We start from the raw sequence: 20630 nt of genomic DNA on the forward strand, positions 1-20630 counted from the left end.
ATTTTGGAAAATCTAAAAATCAGCAGTTTGCACAGCTGCCTTAGACTTGGGCTTTGTTTGGAGCTAGAACGGTTCAGAATTGGTGGAGGCCTCCTTGGTGCCCTCCCCTAGCCCCACCCTCCCTCCCTGAAGGTAACATCACTGTCCTGATGGAGCTCCATAGCCTTCCCTTCGTGCTTTTATACTCGCGCTCTGTGTCTCTAGTGCCCTGTAAACGTAACTTAGCCATTTCTTGACTTAAGGGTGGCAGAGTGTTCTCTTTATAACCGTTTGTCGGACTGTGCACCTGTGCTTGTGTGTTTTATGAATCTTTCATGTCCAAAGCTCCTATTCCCTCCCGCCCCGACAAAAAGTATTGAAAATTTTGGAATTTACACAAACGGTATGGGTCCATATATATCCTTCAGCAATTTTCTTTCTTTCAATCACCATTGTGTTTTTGAGATGTATTCACACTGCTACACGTAAATCTAGTTTATCCATGTTGAATTCTCTAGGGTGTTCCACTGTGTGACTGTATCACAGCTCTCGCTCCCTTATCCACCCCCTACTGGGGACCTTTGCGTGGTCTCCTGTCTCGCTCCCTTACGCACCCCCTACTGGGGACCTTTGCGTGGTCTCCTGTCTTGGTTCTTGTTCGTTTGACTGTCTGCTATGATAAGAACAATGCTGCCAGGAGTGCCCCCTCGGGCACACATGTGACACCATCTCAGGTATATGTTCCTAGGCGTGGAATTGCCAGGTGGTGGAGGTTGCATATCTTCTAGATATTGCAGATATCAGATATTGCCAGATTCATCCCCAATGGTTGGTCATAGACTTTATCTATACAATTCACTTCTCCCTGCTTCTCTTTCCCTTTTCTTTTTTTATTTGGAAATTGCTCTGCTCTGCTCTCTGGGTGTCCCCTGCCCACAGCTCTCTGTACAACAGTGCCCTCATGGTTTTCTGAATAGACATCAGTATTTTCAAAGCACCACTTAGAGCTTTATGTCGGTTATTTGGAACACAAAGCACCCATCGTTTGTATCTGAGCACAGACGACCCTGGCTTCTTGTTGGTAGGTCTTCCCCAAACTCATCATCAGTTTCCTTGGGGATTTAGGAAGGTCTTACCCAGCTCCACTATGCTTGCAACAGAATAGGTCCTGCAAAACAGTAAGAACTTTTCTGGGCTGAGACTGGCCAAACACAAGAGAGGACAGAGGGAGGAGCCGGCTGTGGTATATTTTATCAGATACATTTTTGCAGATGAAGTCAAGAGGTTAGAATTTTGTCTACTGTGTTTGATTGTTATGGACTGTGTCCCCTCCAAACTTCACATGCTGAAATCGAATCCCTAATGTGATGGTATCTGCAGGTGGGGCCTTTGGGAGGTAATTGGGTCATGAGGTTGGAGCCCCCATGAATGAGATTAGTGCCTTTCTAAGAAGAGACCAGAGAGCTGGCTCGATCTTTTCAGCACAAGTGGACACAACGAGAAGCCGGCAGTCTGCGCCCAGGAGAGGGACCTCACCAGAACCTGACTCTGATCTCAGGCTTCCAGCCTCCAGAACTGTGAGAAATAAATCTCCATTGTTTATCAGCCACCTAGTCTGTGGTAATTTGTTACAGCAGTCCCAACTGATGGAGACATCGGTCAAATGCCTAATTCACTCAAAGCAGCACATATGGTTTCTGCATATTTGCACAATGAAAAATATGGCTCTGGCAACTGGTAACAGGATCATCAGTGTTCAAGTGCTCAAAGGAATAGACAGCCCCTTCCTGGGGCTTGACGTATTTTTGCAAAGAAGAGTGATTTATAGAACCTGTGAGCAAATGTGGGTAGAGAGACGTGGTGACTGGGGACCATGGTGACCTCCACCAGTTATGCCAACTCATGTTGGTAGCCCAGGACTGTGGTAGCTCTGTGGCCAGGGCCTCTGCCCACTGCCTGGGCATTTGGTTCCCGACACCCAGAGTCACAGTTCATGACAATTCACTGAGCATCTACTTTGTCCTCGGCTCCATCACATATACACCTCGCTCAGCACTGAGATCAGTCCTGGGGAGTAGGTGTTCTTCTTCTCTTATGGACAAGGAAACGGAAATGCAGGAAGGTTAATGGGCCAAAGTCACATGACTAGCGAATGGCAGAGGCACCATCAAGCAGGGTTCTCCTGACTCTAGAGCGAGTGCTCTTTTTACTAAACCATGGTCGCTGTTCAAGACTCACCCCGGGGCTGATGCCCACAGCCTTCCATTCTCCAGAATGGCTGCTGAGGGAGTTGGAACTACTCAAAGGGTCTGGAGCCTTGGCAACTGGGAACTGGGCAGGGAAATGGGGTGGGGACTCCTTATTACTCCCAGCCTCCATCTTGAGCCTGGAAATTTGGCCAAGGACCTTGTGTCACCGAAGCTGACCCTATATTCACAAACACCTGTGGATTAGAATCGGCTCAGGTGGTGAGACTTTATCACTGGTCTTACAGAGCCACCTGAGTCCTTTTGGAACCAGCTGAGGTGCCATCTCAGCCTCTGGGGCAGCTGCTTCCTTTTCTTTCTCCCTTACTCCAAAGGGTCAGCATTTGGATCATTCATTTCAGGTAGGATGAAAACATCTCTAACCCATCCAAGCCCTCGCATGTCTCCTCGCCAAGGTTGTGAGTGTTTTCTGCATGTCTTAAGGAACTCTGCGTTCACAAAGAGATACAAGTGTGGCACTTGACGGCTGAGGAGTGTTAGATTCATTTGTTCATTCAACCAGGGATCTGTAGACGTCCGCTAAGTCCCAGGGACTGTGATGGGCTGTTGGGCACAGGATATCATTTAATCCAACCACCCCCATTTTACAGATGTTGGAACCTAGGCACAGAGTCCCTTAGCTGGCGAATCTTTAAGGCAAAAATCTGATCCCTTAGATATCACTGATTTATTCAGCTAACACTTAGGGAGGACCTTCTGTGTGCCAATCACTGTGCTTGGGGCTGGGGGAGAAGGATAAAAGACTGAGTAATTACTATACAAGTGACAAGTTCTCTTATAGAAGCATATGCAGAGTTCCGTGTGAGCCCAGGGGAAACTGAGATAGCTCTGGGGAAGGGAAGCTTGGACTGTCTGCCTTTGGAAATGTCTCGGAAAGAGCTGCAAGTTCCGAAGGGAGGAAGATGTGTTCAAAGCTCAGAACCTTTTCTTCAAGCAAAGGCTTAATGACAAAAAGAGAAACAGAAGTTGCTTTGGTTGAACCAGGTGAAAATCCTGGGGTCCTGCCATTTGCACCCTGGGTCCCCTCACCCTCACCCTGTGGTCCCAAAGGGGCCACAGGGTGGCCCAAATGGGTCCCCTAGAGCCCATTTTGAAAACCACTGGGCTGGCTGATGCCGGGAGGGTTGCTCCAGTTGTCTCCATCAGTGGTCCCTCCCCTCATCCTGGAATTCCTGGTCTCATACTGGGTGCCCAGGCTAGTCGGCTGAATACATTGATGACAGTCTGGCCTTTTGCTTTCTCTCAAATTTGTGGCTCCCGGGCTCAGAATTCCAAAAAGCATTTCAAGACTTAGGCTTCATTTTCCACCACACGGGAGAAGGTGGCAGTGGTGGTGGCCTGTCTTTGGAGAATGGCAGGGACGCCACAAGAGGTCACTGCAGGAACACCGTTCAGGAGAAAAGAACTCTTCAGAGCGCTCTAAGCTGGAACAACGAGGTAGAACAGGCAGCCTTCAGGGTCAGTGCCTCTGTCGACCCTCATTAAGGCCCTGCTGGGATTCACCGCTGTCACTGCCGGCTCTTCAGGTCAGGTAGCGTGCACTACCCGGTGGTAATCCGAGGGCCCCACGAGGCATTGCAGCTACAATGGCCTGTTCTCAGGGGTCGCTTCTGCGTGGCATGTGGTCAGCGTGGGACTCCCTGGGCAGCCCCAGATCTCGCTGGGCAGTGTCTGCAGCAGGTTTACCCAGAGATGGCCAGGAGTCCTCAACCCCTCCCTGGGCCTGGGCTGCAGGCGTGTGTACCCGGAGGAATCGCCCAGTGCAGGGGCCGGGTGAAGGCTTGGGTGAGGGGGGTCTCCAGGGTGGTACAGATTATTTACTCATCAGTCAGGTAGCAAATGCTGAGGCGTTCGAGCTACCGCCTGGGGCTTTCTTTTCCTAAAAGGCCTCTTTGACCAAGACTTCCTTGCTCAAAAATGCTCAGTGGCTCAACTGCCTATGAGAGAAATCTGGGGATTCAAGGCTCTCAGTGAACTGGCCCAGCTCACCGTGTTGGCCTTTTCCTTCATCTCAACTCTCCACAAAGCACAAAACAAACACATACCACACACACACACACACACACACTGTATACACCCCCCACATACATATACATACACATCACACACACACTATATACACATACATCCATACCACACACACACACACACTGTATACACCCCCCACATACATATACATACACATCACACACACACTATATACACATACATCCCCCTCATACATCCATATCACACACACACACACACACACTGTATACACCCCCCACATACATATACATACACATCACACACACACTATATACACATACATCCATATCACACACACACACACACACACACACACACACACACACTGAATCAGCCTTCCCCCCGCCCCCCACCTCAGCACACACACGACAACTATCCCCTGCTCCCACCCTCCTCTCTGTGGTTCTGACTCCTGCTTATTCTTCAAGGCTCAGCTCAGGCCCATGGCCTTGGTGACACCCCCCAGGGGCCACTCCCTCTGTTAAGATCCTGAAGCTCTGATGGTCTGTCCCTCTCACCTGCCACATTTCACATGCTACTTGGTAGTGCTATGGGCCTTTAAAATTTTAATCGCAGGCACGTGGTAGAATTTTGATTGTGAGCTGCGGGAGATCCAGGCCCTGATTAAATATTGCTTGGAAGAGACACCTGAGAGAGAGGGCACAGCCCCTGTTCCTGGGATGGCTTCCTGGGCTCTCGCCCTGAGCTGCGAGGCCGTCAGAAAGCAGGGTTCCTGGAGTACATCACCTCTCGGTGAGTTACGCGCTAATGTCAGGCCTCTCGCTTTTACAGGGGTCAATGCGAGAATCACCTTGTGGAACATTTCGGTATCTTCTGTAAAACTGCAGCTGACCACATCGTTCACTGTGTCACTTGATGTCCTTTATACAAAGGTCCCCACGATAAATTCTGGTCTGTGTTTAGTTCCAGAAGACATTCTATTTCTGCAGATAAATTAGTTAGTATGCTTCCTGTGGTCAGAAAATGAAAACTGTGTAACTCTGGGTACTCCTCTTTCTGCTTGGTGGCTAGATAAGACAGAGTCGGATTTATTGCCTGTGTGTTGTAATCCGCTCAGCTGTGGGCTCCAAAAGCACTTACTCCTTCTACTTCTTTTAAATGGACTTATTTTATGTCCAAATGTCTCATTCCACTTTTGCAAGATGTGTGAGCCTGGGAGTCATCTGGGGAAGCGTTGACTTGGCCTGTTTATTGCCTGTGCTGGCTGCCGGGGGTACAGAGATTAATTTGACTGCACCCAGCTTTCCAGGAGCTCACATTTTAGAGTGGAGAATAGCTATGGAAATAATTACGAAACAAGGCTGGCGCTTCATCAGAGGCGCATGAGGCTAAAGGACAAAGCAGACTGGCGAGAAGCAGGTGGGCAAGGCTGCATGGAGGAGGTCAAGGCCAACTTGGTTTGGGGCTACAGTAGGAAGAGGACAGTGGCTAGAATAATACATGTGTCTAAATCCGGAATTAGATAAAGAGTTATCTTTTTAATGTATATATTCCCTTGTTCTGGCTATGCACCCTTCGAGGGCAGGCACTGAATCCCTGTCCCTCTGTGGACTCCATAATGCTCAGCCTGGGGCTGAGGGCCGTGCAGTGTGGTGGTTACAGCACAAGCTCTCAATCTGCATTTGCGTCCTTAGCTGAGCAAAGCTGGGTAGGTTCACCTTAACCCCTTTGGGCCTTAAGTAAAGGGAGGATAATAGTAGTACCTCCCGCATGGGGATTTTAGGAGCTTTAAAGAGGGAAATACAAGTAAAGAGCTTAGAGCCACGGCACATGGGGAAGTACTCAAGAAACGTCTGCTGATTCGTCCCAGCTGCATCACTGACAACACTTTACCACGTTGGGGAGCTGGCACAACAGACAGGGAAAGACACACGCAGCTGAATTCAGCAAAGCACTCTCACTCAGCCGCTCGATCTAGTTCAGTCAGTATCACTTCCACGTGATGCTTAATTGAAAAATAATAGTTTTATTGTTTCCTGAAATAGTGTGCGGGAGTCATCCCTGCTCTAAGTCCACCAGTAACTTGTTTGTTGATGATATTCTTAGAACTGGTCATTGATGATTTTCTTAAGAAACCCACCCCCTCCAGCTCTGGCTGTCACATCAAGGGGGCCCACTGGGCCCAATTCTTCTCTTGCCACACTGTCTCCGTTGGTTTCCCTGGTCACTGCCTTTCAAAAGGACCAGGGTCCCTTGGGTGGGCAGTGAATGCAGGCAGAACCACAATGTGGATTTTCAGCTGGGAAGGGGAGTAGAAGTCTTCTTAAGAGCAAAGATGCTTACGCACAGAACGGGCCTTTCCATGGGTGCTTGTCTGTGTGCCGGTGGTGTGGTGGGAAACGTTTAACAACTAGCTCTCTGGGAAAGAAAGCCCCAGTTTATAACAGTATTTGCCCTTGGTGTAAATACTCCCACTGTGGCTGATTTCAAGCTGCCAGTGGGATGTCACTGAGGGTGGAACTGGGAAGAGAGGCACAGAAGCACACCGTGAGACAGTGTGTCCAGGACACAGACGCAGTCATTGTAAATAACCTCATGAGCAGAGACAGCAGTAAAATGTAGTAAATCAATCAGGAAGTGATACATTTTGAGTGTTCCCCAAATTCCCGACACGGTGACATGCTCTCCACTGGATCTGGCCTTCTTTCATCAGTCTGCTGTCTCTTCCACACGGGGCCTCTCACCTCACCACTAAGTATGCTTTACGAGATTACACTTCTGCAAATTTTCTTGGCCATATGTCTACTCATACAAACAGAGACATAGTCTTATGCAAAATACACGAGAAAACTTCTCCTGCTCAGACTTGCTTATTACTCCTGACCCCCCTAACCCCCCAAAACCCCAAACTCAACCAAGCGACCCCACCTGCACTTTCATGGAAACTTAGGAACATGTAGGTAAAAGAAAGAAATAATATCAAAGGGAATACTTGAAATGGAGGGTGAGGGAAAGTAGGGAGGAGAAGAAACAGACAAAGAAACAGAACAGAAAGGGGGAAGGAACCGCAACACAAACCCACAGAAATGCAAGGGTGAGACCAGGTGTAGTCACTGCCTCATCGCTGTACTGAAGCCCAAACTACAGGACGTCAGGAAGCCAAATACACCGAGCGAGTTGTTTTTGTTCTTACAGGAGCCAAGGCTAGTCTGAAGGGCAAGGGTTAAGGCAGGAAATGGCGCTGTAAATAATCTGCTGCATTGAGAGCTTTCTCTCAATGAGAAGAAGTCCCTTCTGAAATGTGTTCCTTGGGACACATGTGCACCGGCGGGTCCACAGCCCCATCAGACAAGCTCCTAAGGCGTCTGGATAGCAATGTGGCATTTGATCTCAAAATGGCAGCAGGGAGATGGTAACACTTCTTTTCTAATTGGGATAGTATGCTTTTAAAATAAATAGGTATTTCAAATGCTCTTAATTAGACTTTCAGCCAAAGTGCTTTCTGTTTGAAGTTTGCTGATTACTTCAGGCAAAGTTGGGCCCTGCTTCACCTGACACCTGCTATAGTTCATAAGAAGGCTCCCAGAGAGGTGAACGCAGGAATTAAGGCGGAGCCTGCGGTTGAAGAGACGCAGCAGGGTTGGGACGGGGGGGGGGGGACGGGGGCATAGAGGATGGAACACCTCTTGCCCTGAAAGCCATGGAAATGACTCCCCAGGCCCTAGAGCAAAACTGCCCTTGGACTTACTTGAGTGGTATCTTCCACATCATTGTTTCTGTTCAACAAGCATCATGAAGACTGAAGAAGAGACCAGGTGGCAGCCAGAGCTAGGGATGACTCCCTCTCCTGTGACCTGCACCTCGGCACAGCTCCCCACAGAGGTCCCTGTGCCTTTCCCAAGCATGGCGCTATGAGTTAGGGCCCCGGGCAGCCCTGGCTGTGTGCTGGGGAAGGTGCTCCGCAGAATCCTGGCTCCAAGACCCTGCCCAGGCCTCTGGCAATGGGAGGTCAGGCCCAGCGCATCTGCCTGACCCCTCAGTCCCGGGGCCAACAGGAGAAAGCTCAGGCTCCATCAGTGTGTCTTAGGCTTCCTTGTTCTGTGTTTCTGATGTAATCAGTAGTTATTTGGTATGATCATTGTTATGACCAAAACTAAACAACCAACCTTCCCAATAATCCAAGTTACTAGGCTCAGATGGATTACCCTCATGACGCTGGGGCTCTACTCCATTACCCCCAGAGATTCTGCGCACAGGACTTCTCCAACTGCAGGTCATTCCAGGGGCCAGCCCCTTTCAAGGGGAATCCCGTTGTTCGGAACGTATGAATTGCTTATTTAATCAAAGCTCTAGAAGGCTTGATCCCGGGCTAGTGGGAGAGGATACGGGGGGCCCTGCCCGGGGGCCCTGCCCAGGAGCCCTGTTCCACCAGCCTTCCAGGGAGCTGCACACTCCCCCTGGGTGACTTCCTTGGGTCACATGTCACAAGGGGGCATTTTCTGCAGATGCCCACTGCCTAAAAGGTGCCCAGGCCCTCTTACAATATCACTCTGTTGGTTTAGTGTTTGCATTATTAATGTATGAAGTGGGCCCATCGTTTTTGTGGGCAGTAAATTGCATGGGGACCAAGAGCGCCCAGTGTGGACTCAGAGACCTGGTTCAAGTCCTAGTTTCAACACTTACTAGCCTGTGACCTTGGGCAAGTCACTGAATCACCTTCATCTGGAAAAGGCACTGCACTCTTAGGACTGTTGTGAGGATGAGGAGACGTGCACATGAAGCAGTGCACAGAGATAGTTCAGCCACTGGTAGCTGTTTTCATCACCAACTGTTACTGCTGAGATGAGTTAGTCGTGGTTCTAGAAAGCTCCGAGTAGGACCCTGAGGAGCTGGGACATAGGGGGTGAATCGTCCCTGGTCAATTGGTCCCAACTGACTGGTCCCAGAGAGGAGGGGCGTCCCAAGAAAGCTGCACTGACCGCAAACCTCCCCTCCTTTAACCTTCCCGAGGGTTCTGGATGGGTTGTTGTTCAGCTGGGCGTGGGCTTCCCAGACCAGGTCAGCCTGTATTACCTGCCCTGTCTGCTTGCAGGCTCCACTTTGTACTCACCTTGAGCTACTTGCTGCACGTGCCGCTGGGTGATTTCTTCCTTCAGGCGACCTGTCAAAGACACAAAGGAAACCACTGGTGAGTCTCCAGTGGGCTGGAGGAAGACGTGGCCTAGGAAGCAGGTGGCGAGCTAAAAAAATTAGGTAGAGTATGAAAGACCAAGCAAGCACAGCCCTGCAGGCCCTGGATGTGTGGAGCAAGAGGCTGCAAAGGCTGGGGCCCTGGCATAGCAATATAAGCGCACATTTCACCTTTGGACTATCTGTGGGTTCAGTTATCTTAGTATGTCACTCATAATCTTTGCTAGGGCTACAGTCTCTTAAACAGTTCTATGTGTCTATTACTAATGAAAGGGGAGGCAGGATTTGATCTTTTAACAATTTATAGGATCCCTTTTAAATCCACTTCTTTCTTTTAAGCTATAAGAAACTGTGTCCAAAAATATGGTGGTTTTAGTTGATGATAACCTTAATATGAACACAACAGTTGACCATTTGGTAGGAGACACATCTAATTCCACGTTGCATCAATAAAGGTCTAGTGTGTAGATCAAGGGAGGTGAGAGCACCGCTGTACTCTGCAGTGGTCAGACCACAGCTGGTTATCTGTTCTAGGAGCTACTTTTTGTAAGGAACATTAGTAAAATAGAAAATACTTAGAAGGTGGTAACCGGGATGGTGAGGGCTCGGAAACCACGCCATGTGAGAAATGGTTAAGGTGACTGGAGATGTTTAGACAGGAAAAAAAATATTTGGAGTTATGGAGACAATGGCTGTCTTTAAAAATCTAAACATTGTTATAGGGATGAGAGAACAGATTTATTTTTGTCCTACTGCTGAGGGTAAAAGTCAAGTCGAATGAAGGCAGACTTGGGGCTCAATACGAGGAAGAAACAGCTCACAACGAGGACTGTCTCCACGTGGATTAAGTTGTCTCAAAATGGACTAAATCTCCTGGCAGAGCAGTGAGCCCCTTCCTGAAAATGCTCAAGCAGAAGCTGGGCAGCCATCTGTTGGGTTGTTAGATGGAGAATTCCTGCCCTGGGTAGGAGCTGGGACCAAATGACCTGCAGGCTTCCTCCATCTCTGAAACTCCGTGACGCCGTGCTTGAGGCATGGCTGCAACAGCAGCCCTGGGGTTAGTTTATGTCCAGGCGTTCAGCACACTTGTTAAAATGTCAGCGCTGTCTGTATTGCACACCCCATTTGGGAGATGTGATCAGGCCACTGGGGGATTCTGAGAAAGCCTGGGAACTTCATTGCTTCCTTTCCTCATATACAGTCCATTCTATGCCTCAAAGGCTACACCCGAACTGAGTTTCCAATGAAGCAGTCACAGGAGACCTTGTCACTCCCCAAAAGTTCTAGGGCACTCCTAGAATATTATGATTGGGAGGGATGGCAGAGGTCGTTCAGTTTAATTTCCCACACAATTTAGGAGTCCCTTCTACAGAATGAAATGGTCATTTCACCTCTGACTTATACGTACCCCGGCTGTTCCACTGGTTAAACTGTATATAAGGAATTGCTGATGTGCTATTGACACCTGATTCCTTGGAATTTTCCTATTTGGACCTGGTGTGTTCTCTGGAACAGCATAGAAAAAGGATCCTCTCGCATGAGCAGTGAGACCCCTTTACACACCTGAGGGTGCTATGGTTTCTCCACTTAGATGTGTCCTCTCTGGGCTAAACATCCCCAGTTCTTCCAGCTCCACCTCGGAGGCCACCGTCTCCTGGTGTGTCACTGTGCAGGTCTGCCCTGCCTTCCACGTGTCCCCCCTGGAGAGAACTACGCACAGAGAGGGAGCCAATGACTGGGGGGAAGCAATCACTGCACCCTAATTCCAAGTGGGGGCGAGTGAGAACTTAGAGAATGTGTTGGAAGGGGGTGAGGAGGCGGAAACCTAGCCCATGGATGAGTACTGGATGAGCCTGGAGCCACCAGGACCTGAAACCCAGCCCAGCCATGGCCAGAGGTGGGCTCTCTTCCCCACGTGACCCTACTGTCTGCACCAGCAGAGTCGACAAGTTGGGGGCACAGGGGTGGTGCTGGGCTGAGCCTCCAGTCTGCCTCAAACATTGCTGACTTAATTTTTAAAGACGCACGGCACACACAGTCTTCAAATAAAAGGAGACGGTGCTACGGCAAATGCAGCGGCCCATTTAGACACCTCTCTCGGTTTCGAGGAGGTCATCGAGGGCTTTCTCACGCCCACAGTATGGAGCACCGATGCTGTGGTGCCTGGCTGGTTTCCTGGGTATCTGGCGCAGGTGCCACGAGCCTCTAACGTGCCTGGGTACCACCCTCCTAATGAGACTGGACAGTGACCTGCTCCTTTAGAGCCCATACGGGCTGCCTGCCCCCCTGGAAACTACCTCCCCGACAACAAGCCTCCCCGCCAAAGAATGTCCTCGACGGCTGGCCTCCCTGACCCTGCGACTCCCCAGCTATGTGCCTCCCATAGGTGCTCAGCCTAGTGTGTTGTGGCTTCCCCTGTTCCTACCGGAGTGACCAGGCTCCCCTTCCCAAGCCCTGGGGAGGCTATTTTGGAATGACAGTGTGAACTATTCTCTACAGATCCAGCCTGGGAAATACTGCTCATGAAAATAAAGAGGCGGGGTTTTGCCACCAGCACTGAGAGTTCTATAAACTACACAGACACAGATACCCACTCCCAGAACAATGAGCCATCCCTCGGGGTCGTGAGGGGGGTCATCGGAACGCCGCAAATTGATAAAGGTAGGTGGAAAATCTGTTTAGTGATGCTCGATTCTGGCCAGTTGGCTAACACCTCCCACCACATGGCATTTTTTGCTTTTGAGGTCTTCCCAAACAAGCTTCTAAAAATAGCCTTATGGGCTGATACCTAATTGCATTTTCCAACAGAGCCATTCTTCATGTGAAGGTAACAGTCTCTGTAATCGGCTGGATCTTGCAGCTCCATAGGTCTTGGCAGAAGAAGGAGTTGAGGGGGGTTGCGGAATTCACTCAGCATGCAGCTCGCTGTCATTAGCACGGTGATAAATCTGCTACTTTTGGCCTGGGTTCCTGGACACATCCCTGTCCCGAGGTATGGAAAAGAGATGAAACGGAAACAGAGAACTCCCAGCCCGAGGCAGGAGATGGTCTGGGAGGGAAGCCGGGGAGGGGAGGAGCGCTCTGCTTGTAGGAGAACGGCGGTAATTTGTAATTTTGCCTCCGGTAACTTACAACAGTATACGCTGGAAACACCTTCTCTCGCTTTTGGATTCATTACTTGACAAGAGTGGAGGTGGCAGCAAGGGGTGCAGGGGTACGCTGAGCTCCAGGAGAGAGGCATGACCTTTAAAAACACCTGCGTGCAGGGTGCGTGCCAAGTGGTGGTTCGTATGAGAGGTATTATCATCACGCAGAAGCAAACTCATTCTTTTACAGTGATCCTCAGTTTTCTGGATAAAACAATTTTCCTCAAGCTTCACAGTGTATTTTGCACGCGTGTTAGCTTGAAACCATTCACCAAGCGAAAGCTGTTTAGCTGGTCCAGAACAGAGCCCTTCACTTATTCTCCCTAATTACAGAGGTGTAGGCAGAGAGAATTAAGTTCAAATCCCAGCTCTGCTACTTCCTAGTAGGGCAGGTTACTGGACATCCCTAAGCCTCAATTTTAGCATTTGAAAAATAGGGATAATAATATAACTGTGATAATACCTGCTTTACTGTATCTCAAGACTCGAGGGTGGATCAAGAGATAACGTACCAGCATCTGTGACACATGACACTAGCTTTAGGCATCAAGGTACTGTCAGACATGTTGGAAGGATACTATGTTCATAAGATGACAGGCCCTGAAGGGCAAAGGGCTAAATGTCGATCAATGCTAGAGGGAAGTTCAGAGGAGGAGGAAAAGGTGGGTTAGTGGCACTAGGAAAGGCAACATTACTAAAGGTGAGACTTGAGTAGGTTCTGAAAAGTGCAAGGGGTTAAGGGGGCCGTTGGGAAAGGCCCAGAGAGCTGGGCCCTTAAAATCGGGCACATCTCCTCCTTGCTAATAAATATTTCCAGTCACAGAGAGCTGTTGGAGCAAGATGGTGGAGGAGGCCAGGTATACATTGGTTTGGGGCAGGGGTTGGAAGGAGGGCTTGAATGAGGGAGTAAGGCTGGGGGGAGACCGAGTTCTAATCATACTAGAGTCCAGGATCCTAGGTAATAATTACCAAGGGCTTTGGACCCAGGTAAAAATCTCTTCTTCCATTTGACTATACTACTATTGTATCCCGGGAAAATCAAATGAAAATAAACTTCAGTAGCAGGATTGGGGTGTGGCAAGAACACACAGAATGTTTCCTGCCTGAGGGACCTCTTTGAAAGGGAGGGTCTAGTTAGTGGTTCTGAATTTGGAGCATCGATTGTGGCTGTGACGTAGAAGCCAGTTTCCCTGTGCTCTAAATAGAGGATTGTGATTACCAAAGGCTGGATTCCCTAAGCTGTTTGTAAGGCTATCTGTGAAAAGAATGGGCCTAGCATAAAATGAGCTTGCAAGCCTTAGATGAATTTCCAAGAAACGAGTACATAAATCATTTGAAGCCTTAAAATCAAGCACATTGATCTCCTTGCTAATAAATATTTCATCAGGCTTTACCTAAACTTGTTTGTGTAACTTGAGTATCTATTGAGGCAAGAACCACCTCTTCCCACCATAGCAATGGCGGGTAAAATTAAAAACGAGAATATCGAGAAGACTTTGCTGGGTTAGATTACAAGACGTATTTCTGAACACCAGGAGCAGGACAGAGATGCAAAATGGAAAGTGGAGCTTAAGCCTTCAGCCTCGGGGCTCCGGTCCAGAGGCAGGAAGGAGGTTGAAAGTGCAAGACATGGTTGGAAGCTGCAGGGTGGGGAGAGACTCCCCACCACCCAGTGTGTGAGTGAAAGGGGACGGAGGAAAACAAGGGCTGCCTGATGTCGCCTGGGGCTTGGGTCACGCCCACTGCAAGCCCAAGGTGGAAGAAAGGGCAGACTCAGCCTCTCTGCTTGCTAAGCCGAGCCGCCCACTCACTCTGACCAGGTCGGCCACAGCCCTGTCCCAATACTGCCGGGAGCAGTTGCTCCAAATTGTCCTTCTTAGAGCTGCTTTTGTACTGGGGGCCTGGAGGGTCTGTCAGACTGAGAGGGATGAGCACAAAGGGACAGGGAGAAAGAGAAAGAAATAAAATGGTTTTCATTAAAAACGAACCTGCCCACCAAAATGCCAAAGTATAATGCTAAAAAAAGATAGCAAAACCAATGGTTGGGACCTGAATTTGTTATAGATGAAAAAGTAGTTTTCTGGACAGGCAGAAAAAGACATTTATTGATACAGAAGCACAGAGGGCTGAATGAGACGTACTTCTTCTAACAGGCACACATTCTAACCGGTTTGATGCATACCCTTTTATTGTATGTAATCTTACATCTGCGTTATAAGTGTTCTGTGCTACAGAGCTCATTCTGTTTCCTGCTTATTTATCAGTACTGTGTTTTTGACATCTACCAGTTTTGCTATATGTGCATCTACTTCTCAGTTCATAAGTGCTACATACATTCCATACTGTGTACCCCCAAATTTTACTTCCCTTTCCTGAGGCTGGAACAACTAGATTGCTCCCCATTCCCACTAACAGAAATAGCACTGTGATGACCATCCTTGAACACGAAGTCTGGTTAAGTCTGTGAGAAAACTCCTTTGTTGGGTCTCAGCAGATCAGTATATTGAATTTGAGGCACTGTTCTCCATCAGGACTGTGCCAGTCTACACTCCCAAGACAGACGTCAAAATAAGCATGTTGAGAATACCCGAAGAGACGAATGCAGGCATGAGATTTCTTTAAAAGGAATAAGAAATCATGCAGCAAATAGGTATAAATGAAATAAGAACAGGTGGATAGGAAAGAAATTTTGAAATGATAACTAGAATCACTGAAACAAACAAACAAAAAGATAGAAGGAATAAGGGACTAAACCCCAGACTGGACATATTTTAAGGGTGAATTAGTGAACTGGAAGCTAATATAGAAAAACTCATCCCAAACACAGCACAGAAAGCAAGAGGTAAAAATGGAAAGAGCAGTTAAGAGTCACGGAGAAGAGATTGAGAGGTTTCATCATTTGCCTGATAAGAGTCCTAGAAGAAGGGAATGAGGCAATGGTGAAGAACCAATATTTGAAGAGATAGCAGTTGAGATTTTCCAGAATTGAAAAAAACATAAACCCTTGGGTTGACAGTGCACTCTGAGCATTGAGCAGGATAAATAAAAGTAAATCTACCCCCGGACATATCATAGTGAAACTGTATAACTTCTGGGGAAAAGAGCCACTATTATCAGCTTCCAGGGGACCTGCAAAGACCAACTTAGACAACAGCCCCGGCCGCAGTGACAGCAATAGGTCCTGGAGACAATGGAGGGAAATAACTGTCAACCTGAATTTTATACACAGTCCAACTATCATTCATAGGTGAGGACACAATAAAGTCATTTCCCAGGCTTCCCTGGTTAAGAATCCGCCTGCCAATGCAGGGGACACAGATTTGTGCCCTTGTCCGGGAAGATCCCACATGCCGCGGAGCAACTAAGCCCGTGTGCCACAACTACTGAGCCTGTGCTGTAGAGCCCGCGAGCCACAACTACTGAAGCCCACGTGCCACAACTACTGAGCCTGCGCTCTAGAGCCTGCGAGCCACAACTACTGAAGCCTGCGCACCTAGAGACCCTGCTCCGCAACAAGAGAAGCCACCACGATGAGAAGCCCGCACACCACAATGAAGAGTAGCCCCCGCTCGCCGCAACTAGAGAAAGCCCACGCACAGCAACGAAGACCCGACACAGCCAAATATATATAAAGAAAATAAATAAATTTATTTTTTAAAAAAGTCATTTCCCATCATAAGAGGACTAAGCTTTCACCACCACTCCCCCCATCTCCGAAAGGACTCACTGAGAGGCAGCCAAGCAAGAGAGCATGGACTCTGGAGCCAGGCTCCCTGGTCAGCAGACCAGCCAGGCCACTTGCTGGGCAAATTTGGGTAAGTTATGAATGTCAGTGTGCCTCAGTTTCCTCATCTGCAAAACAGGGATAATGACAGTATCTGTTGACGGGACCGAATTAGGTCACATGTGTAAAGGGCTTGGAAGAGTGCATGGCGTATAAGAACTATATAAGTGTAAGATTATTATCATGATCAGCAAGAAGAAAAACACAGAGAAATGTGGAGGATAAAGAAACAATGATGAACATAAAATAGTACAGTACTTAAGTAAAAATATTTAAGTAGCTACCATAAACACCCTGTGTGTGTGTGCATGTATGTGTGAAAACTAAAACTTTAAGCAGTAATAACACTGGAGCTAAGGTGACAGACCGTCCAACGGGGACTTAAAGCAGGCTACAGCCCTGGATGTGGGTGGAGGAGGATGGATTTGGAATAACTACAGACGTTGTTACACTTACTTTTTAACTCTAGAAGAATAGAAATATGTAGTATAGCAGCCAAATCAATAGAGAATAAAAAAAAAATGCAGGGGAGAGGATTGCAGAGAGGGAATGCCAACATTTTAACAATTCAACACGGCAGGAAAGGCGAAAAGAAGCAAAGAAGACAGTGAGAAAAAAAGGGCATAAATAATCCTGTTTGGTCAAACAATGGCAAGAGCCTTCCATATATGTGTATGTGTATAATTGTGTGTGTGTGTATGTGTGTGTGTGTGAGCACACGCACACCCATATACGCGCTTATATGAGTGTGGAGGTGATGTGCATGGGAATCTACAAAGCTGTTACAATGGGTTAGCTGTGGATGGAAGTGGTGTGGTGGATGAAATGGGTAAGGAGGTGAGAGCCAAGGAAGATGAAAACAAAACCACACATCAATAAGTGTGTATGATTTATGGTTTATGTAAAAGTATATTTGTGTATATTTATGAAAAGAAATGAAAATTTAAAGACCCACTGCAATATGCTTCCCGGAGAGGGAAATGTGATGCTGCTGTAGCATGCTGAAAATTGTGCTGGGGCACCTGCCACACGTGCGATGACTGAAGATACTCACAACCGGGGCCTCAGTGATAGGCTGGGGGTGATGGGGAGTGTTGCAGTTTATTTGTCAGAGCTCTGTTTTTGCTCAGGAACATGATTGAGAAGGGGGGAGGATGGAGGATGGAGAGTCACAGGGAGCCCAGGACAGCAGCAGCAACCCAAGAGCTGTCCACTGGCCTGGGCTGGGGGAAGCACGTGGGAGGTCTCCAGCCCTCCCTAGGTGCAGAAGAAGACAAGTCCTTCCTGGGTTCCCTAGAGACAAAGGTCCAGTGACAGAGCACAGAGTGGGAGACCGGAAATGGTCTAAATGCTGGGCAAATGTTTTTAAGCCTTCTCATTCCAAAATGTTATTTCAGTTCTCCAGAATTCAAGCTTCTTCTTCCATTTACTATCATATTTGGTAACATTATTAAGTCACACAGAGAGGAAAACGCAGCTCATTCTGAAAATATCAATAATTTTAAGAAAACACGTATTGTAACTTGCTTTGATTCCCCTCATGGGGCTTTTCACCAGGACACCCCATCACCTTGGTCCTCCCTTGTAGAAGAGGATGTGCCCTGTAATTGATGAGCATTTCAGCTCGGGATGAAAGCACCAGACAGCAGTCTGGGCTACTTTCTTATCTCTAGGATGGTATATGATAGTACTTTGGAGGACGCTCTCATTTATAAAATATGACCAAATGATACCATGTCTGGGAGACCCAATTCTTTTCCTATGGGATATTCATTCTGGTTACCCAGGTAATCATAATAATCATAGAAGATGAGCACATTCTGTCTGAAGCTTAGGCATTTGGCTATTGTACACGCTTAATTAAGCTAAGGAGCTTATTGATATCACTATTCCAGTATGTGATAATATTCCATAAACATATTCAGAGAATTAAGTAAATAAGTGCGTTTGTTAAAAGCTCAAACAAATGTGCAAGTAGGTAAAGCATAAGGAAAATTTTCAGCTCAGCAACCAGCATGAATTGTTACATACTAAACATCTCAGGGAGCTGAGGATTCATGATTGTGTTGGCATCCATTCAAAAGATGTTACTTCAGATGTTTCGAAGTTCTTATCTCAGCAAGGGAGGAATATAACTAGCTTCCACGACCTGCCCTGGAGGAGTAGGTATAGATCACAATCCTTCTTTCTGTGTGAAGACATGGCTCTGGTTGCCAGGGATGCTATTTGGGGCGAGGGGAGGGCCCGTGCAGCATGGCCTCTGACCTCCATCCCTGAAGCCCCAGGGGTAGTAGCACAGTACACTCTCAGAGGTGCCTGGACACATTCAAGGCTCCCCTGCTCCAGGATGGGGGCGCAGGTATATTCCACCTATTCCCAATGTCCCCTGCTCATGCTGGAGGCTAGTTTGTATGGCCCCCTCACTGACCGTGGAGGTAGAGGGCAGGGTTCACCTAAGGAATATAAAATACCCGCCAAGCACTAAGATGTTTGAGTTGGCAATGTATGTAGTTTTTAGATGGATTAACATGAAACTAGTGAGTTTTACATTGCTCTTTGATATAAATAATAAACTGTCTCACTCCAAGATAAAGTTTGGTTCTATTCACTTAGTTTTAAAAATTAGCTAGTGCTTAAAAAAAAGTCAATGGAAAGAAACATGCCCCAGTTAAGGTTCACTGCTGGTCAGACTGCCAGCTGGCATGTGAAATCACTGCTGTACACGGAGCGCTTCTTGACGTGGGAATTGTTCTCTGTCTGAAGAGGCTGGAGATTAGGGGAAACGTGTCAGTGAGTTTGTAAATAAAAGACGAAGTCGTACGGAAATGGTTTCAGCTTCCAGGTTCAAAAGTCATTGTTTATGTGCTGCTACACCTGTTGCTTCTTTCTTGCACAATGGGCCAAGCCCTTGTCTAATCCACGAGGGCTCCTGTGCTCTGTCTCTGCAGTCACGGGGCTGGGGGCGGGGGGCTGGGATCTATTAGTGCACCTTGGGAGAATCACCCAGGGGAGCCAATGGGGGCTAAGCTTAAGGGAAGGAGCCAGTGGGAAGACTAGGAAATGGTGGTGGAAGTGGGAAGCCAGAGAAGGGTGGTTGGCCTTCTGAGAGCACCGAACAGCGGTGAAGACTCATTCTGTAGGAGGGCCGTGGAAGCTGGCAGGAGAAATGGCAGCGGGAACCCTGGGCCTGGAAGAGTGGAAAGAACACGGGCTTTGGGAGGAGGCGAGTTGGGATTGCCAGTGACTACCTGTGAGTGACCTTGGGCCACTTCATCCCTTTGAGTTTCAATTTCTTCACTAAAATTGGGTGATAACACCACTCTGGTAAGGTTGCTACAAGAATTAGACAAGATATACATCAAGCACCCAGCACAGTGCCTGGCACATTGTAGGGGCGCAAAGTGGGGTAGCATTGGTGGTGGTAATAGTAAAAGTAATTATTATGGGGGGGGTGAATTACAAATAATACTGTATGGAGGACAGGAGAAAACAAACCCACGGCAGTTGTTTCTAAGGCCTTGGTTATGTTCACATATGATATGACATCAGCATTTTCCCCCGTTCCCTTTCCTGAAAGCCATCTAAGGTCTTAATTAACTCGTTTCCTTGGGCCCAGTGGACTGAATGGAGGTGCTCTATCCCCCAGTGGGCGCAATGTCCCTGCAACAGTCCCAACTCAGGGCTTCGGCAGCCACTGAGTCCAACTCCAACTTTTTACAAATGTAGGACCGCACAGACTACACCCCTGCCTTTGGATCGGTTACTCAGCCTCAAGTTCACCATCACTTTCATTAGTAACGGGGTCTTTCATATTCCTTTATGATGGTAAATATGATTGACTTCTGCAAGTGTAACTAAATGACTTTTAATAAGCTTGCTTGAAATGGTGGTGGTAATGGCTCTATTTTCAGAGCCTGAAATGATTCCTACCCTCATCCTTTTATTTTGTTTAATTTTCCAGAAAACAGCACTAGAGCTCTTTCTCCTGAGGTTTCTGTGGTGGCTAAATATTCCCAGCAAGGAGAGGGGTAGGGGAGCGGCTAAGAGGGAATTGCCGGCCATTTCACAGAGGATGCTCTTTAGCAAGAATGTGGTTCCCCTCCCTGAACTTGAACTCTGCCTTCATGAAGTTCTAGCGTACACGTCTCTATTTCTGTACAGATTTCAGTCCCAGTAGTTAAAAGCTGGTCATTTTGGGGATAAGCGGAACCCAGGGAGTTAGGACTAGAAAAAGGAGGCAAAGCAGATCACAAAACCAGGATGGAGGCTTTTGCG

General features: G+C 47.9%; 1 protein-coding gene across 1 annotated transcript in view; it reads right to left on the bottom strand.

Moving 5' to 3' along the window:
- KIF6 (kinesin family member 6) overlaps window positions 1-20630 on the bottom strand; it is a 379056-nt gene that overhangs the window by 24080 nt on the left and 334346 nt on the right. The window contains exon 16 of the mRNA XM_065885960.1: window positions 9346-9396. Coding sequence (XP_065742032.1) covers window positions 9346-9396 — 51 coding nt within the window. The remainder of the gene's footprint in view (window positions 1-9345; window positions 9397-20630) is intronic.

Source organism: Phocoena phocoena, chromosome 10 (assembly GCF_963924675.1).
Source record: "Phocoena phocoena chromosome 10, mPhoPho1.1, whole genome shotgun sequence".
Classification (NCBI taxonomy): domain Eukaryota; kingdom Metazoa; phylum Chordata; class Mammalia; order Artiodactyla; family Phocoenidae; genus Phocoena; species Phocoena phocoena.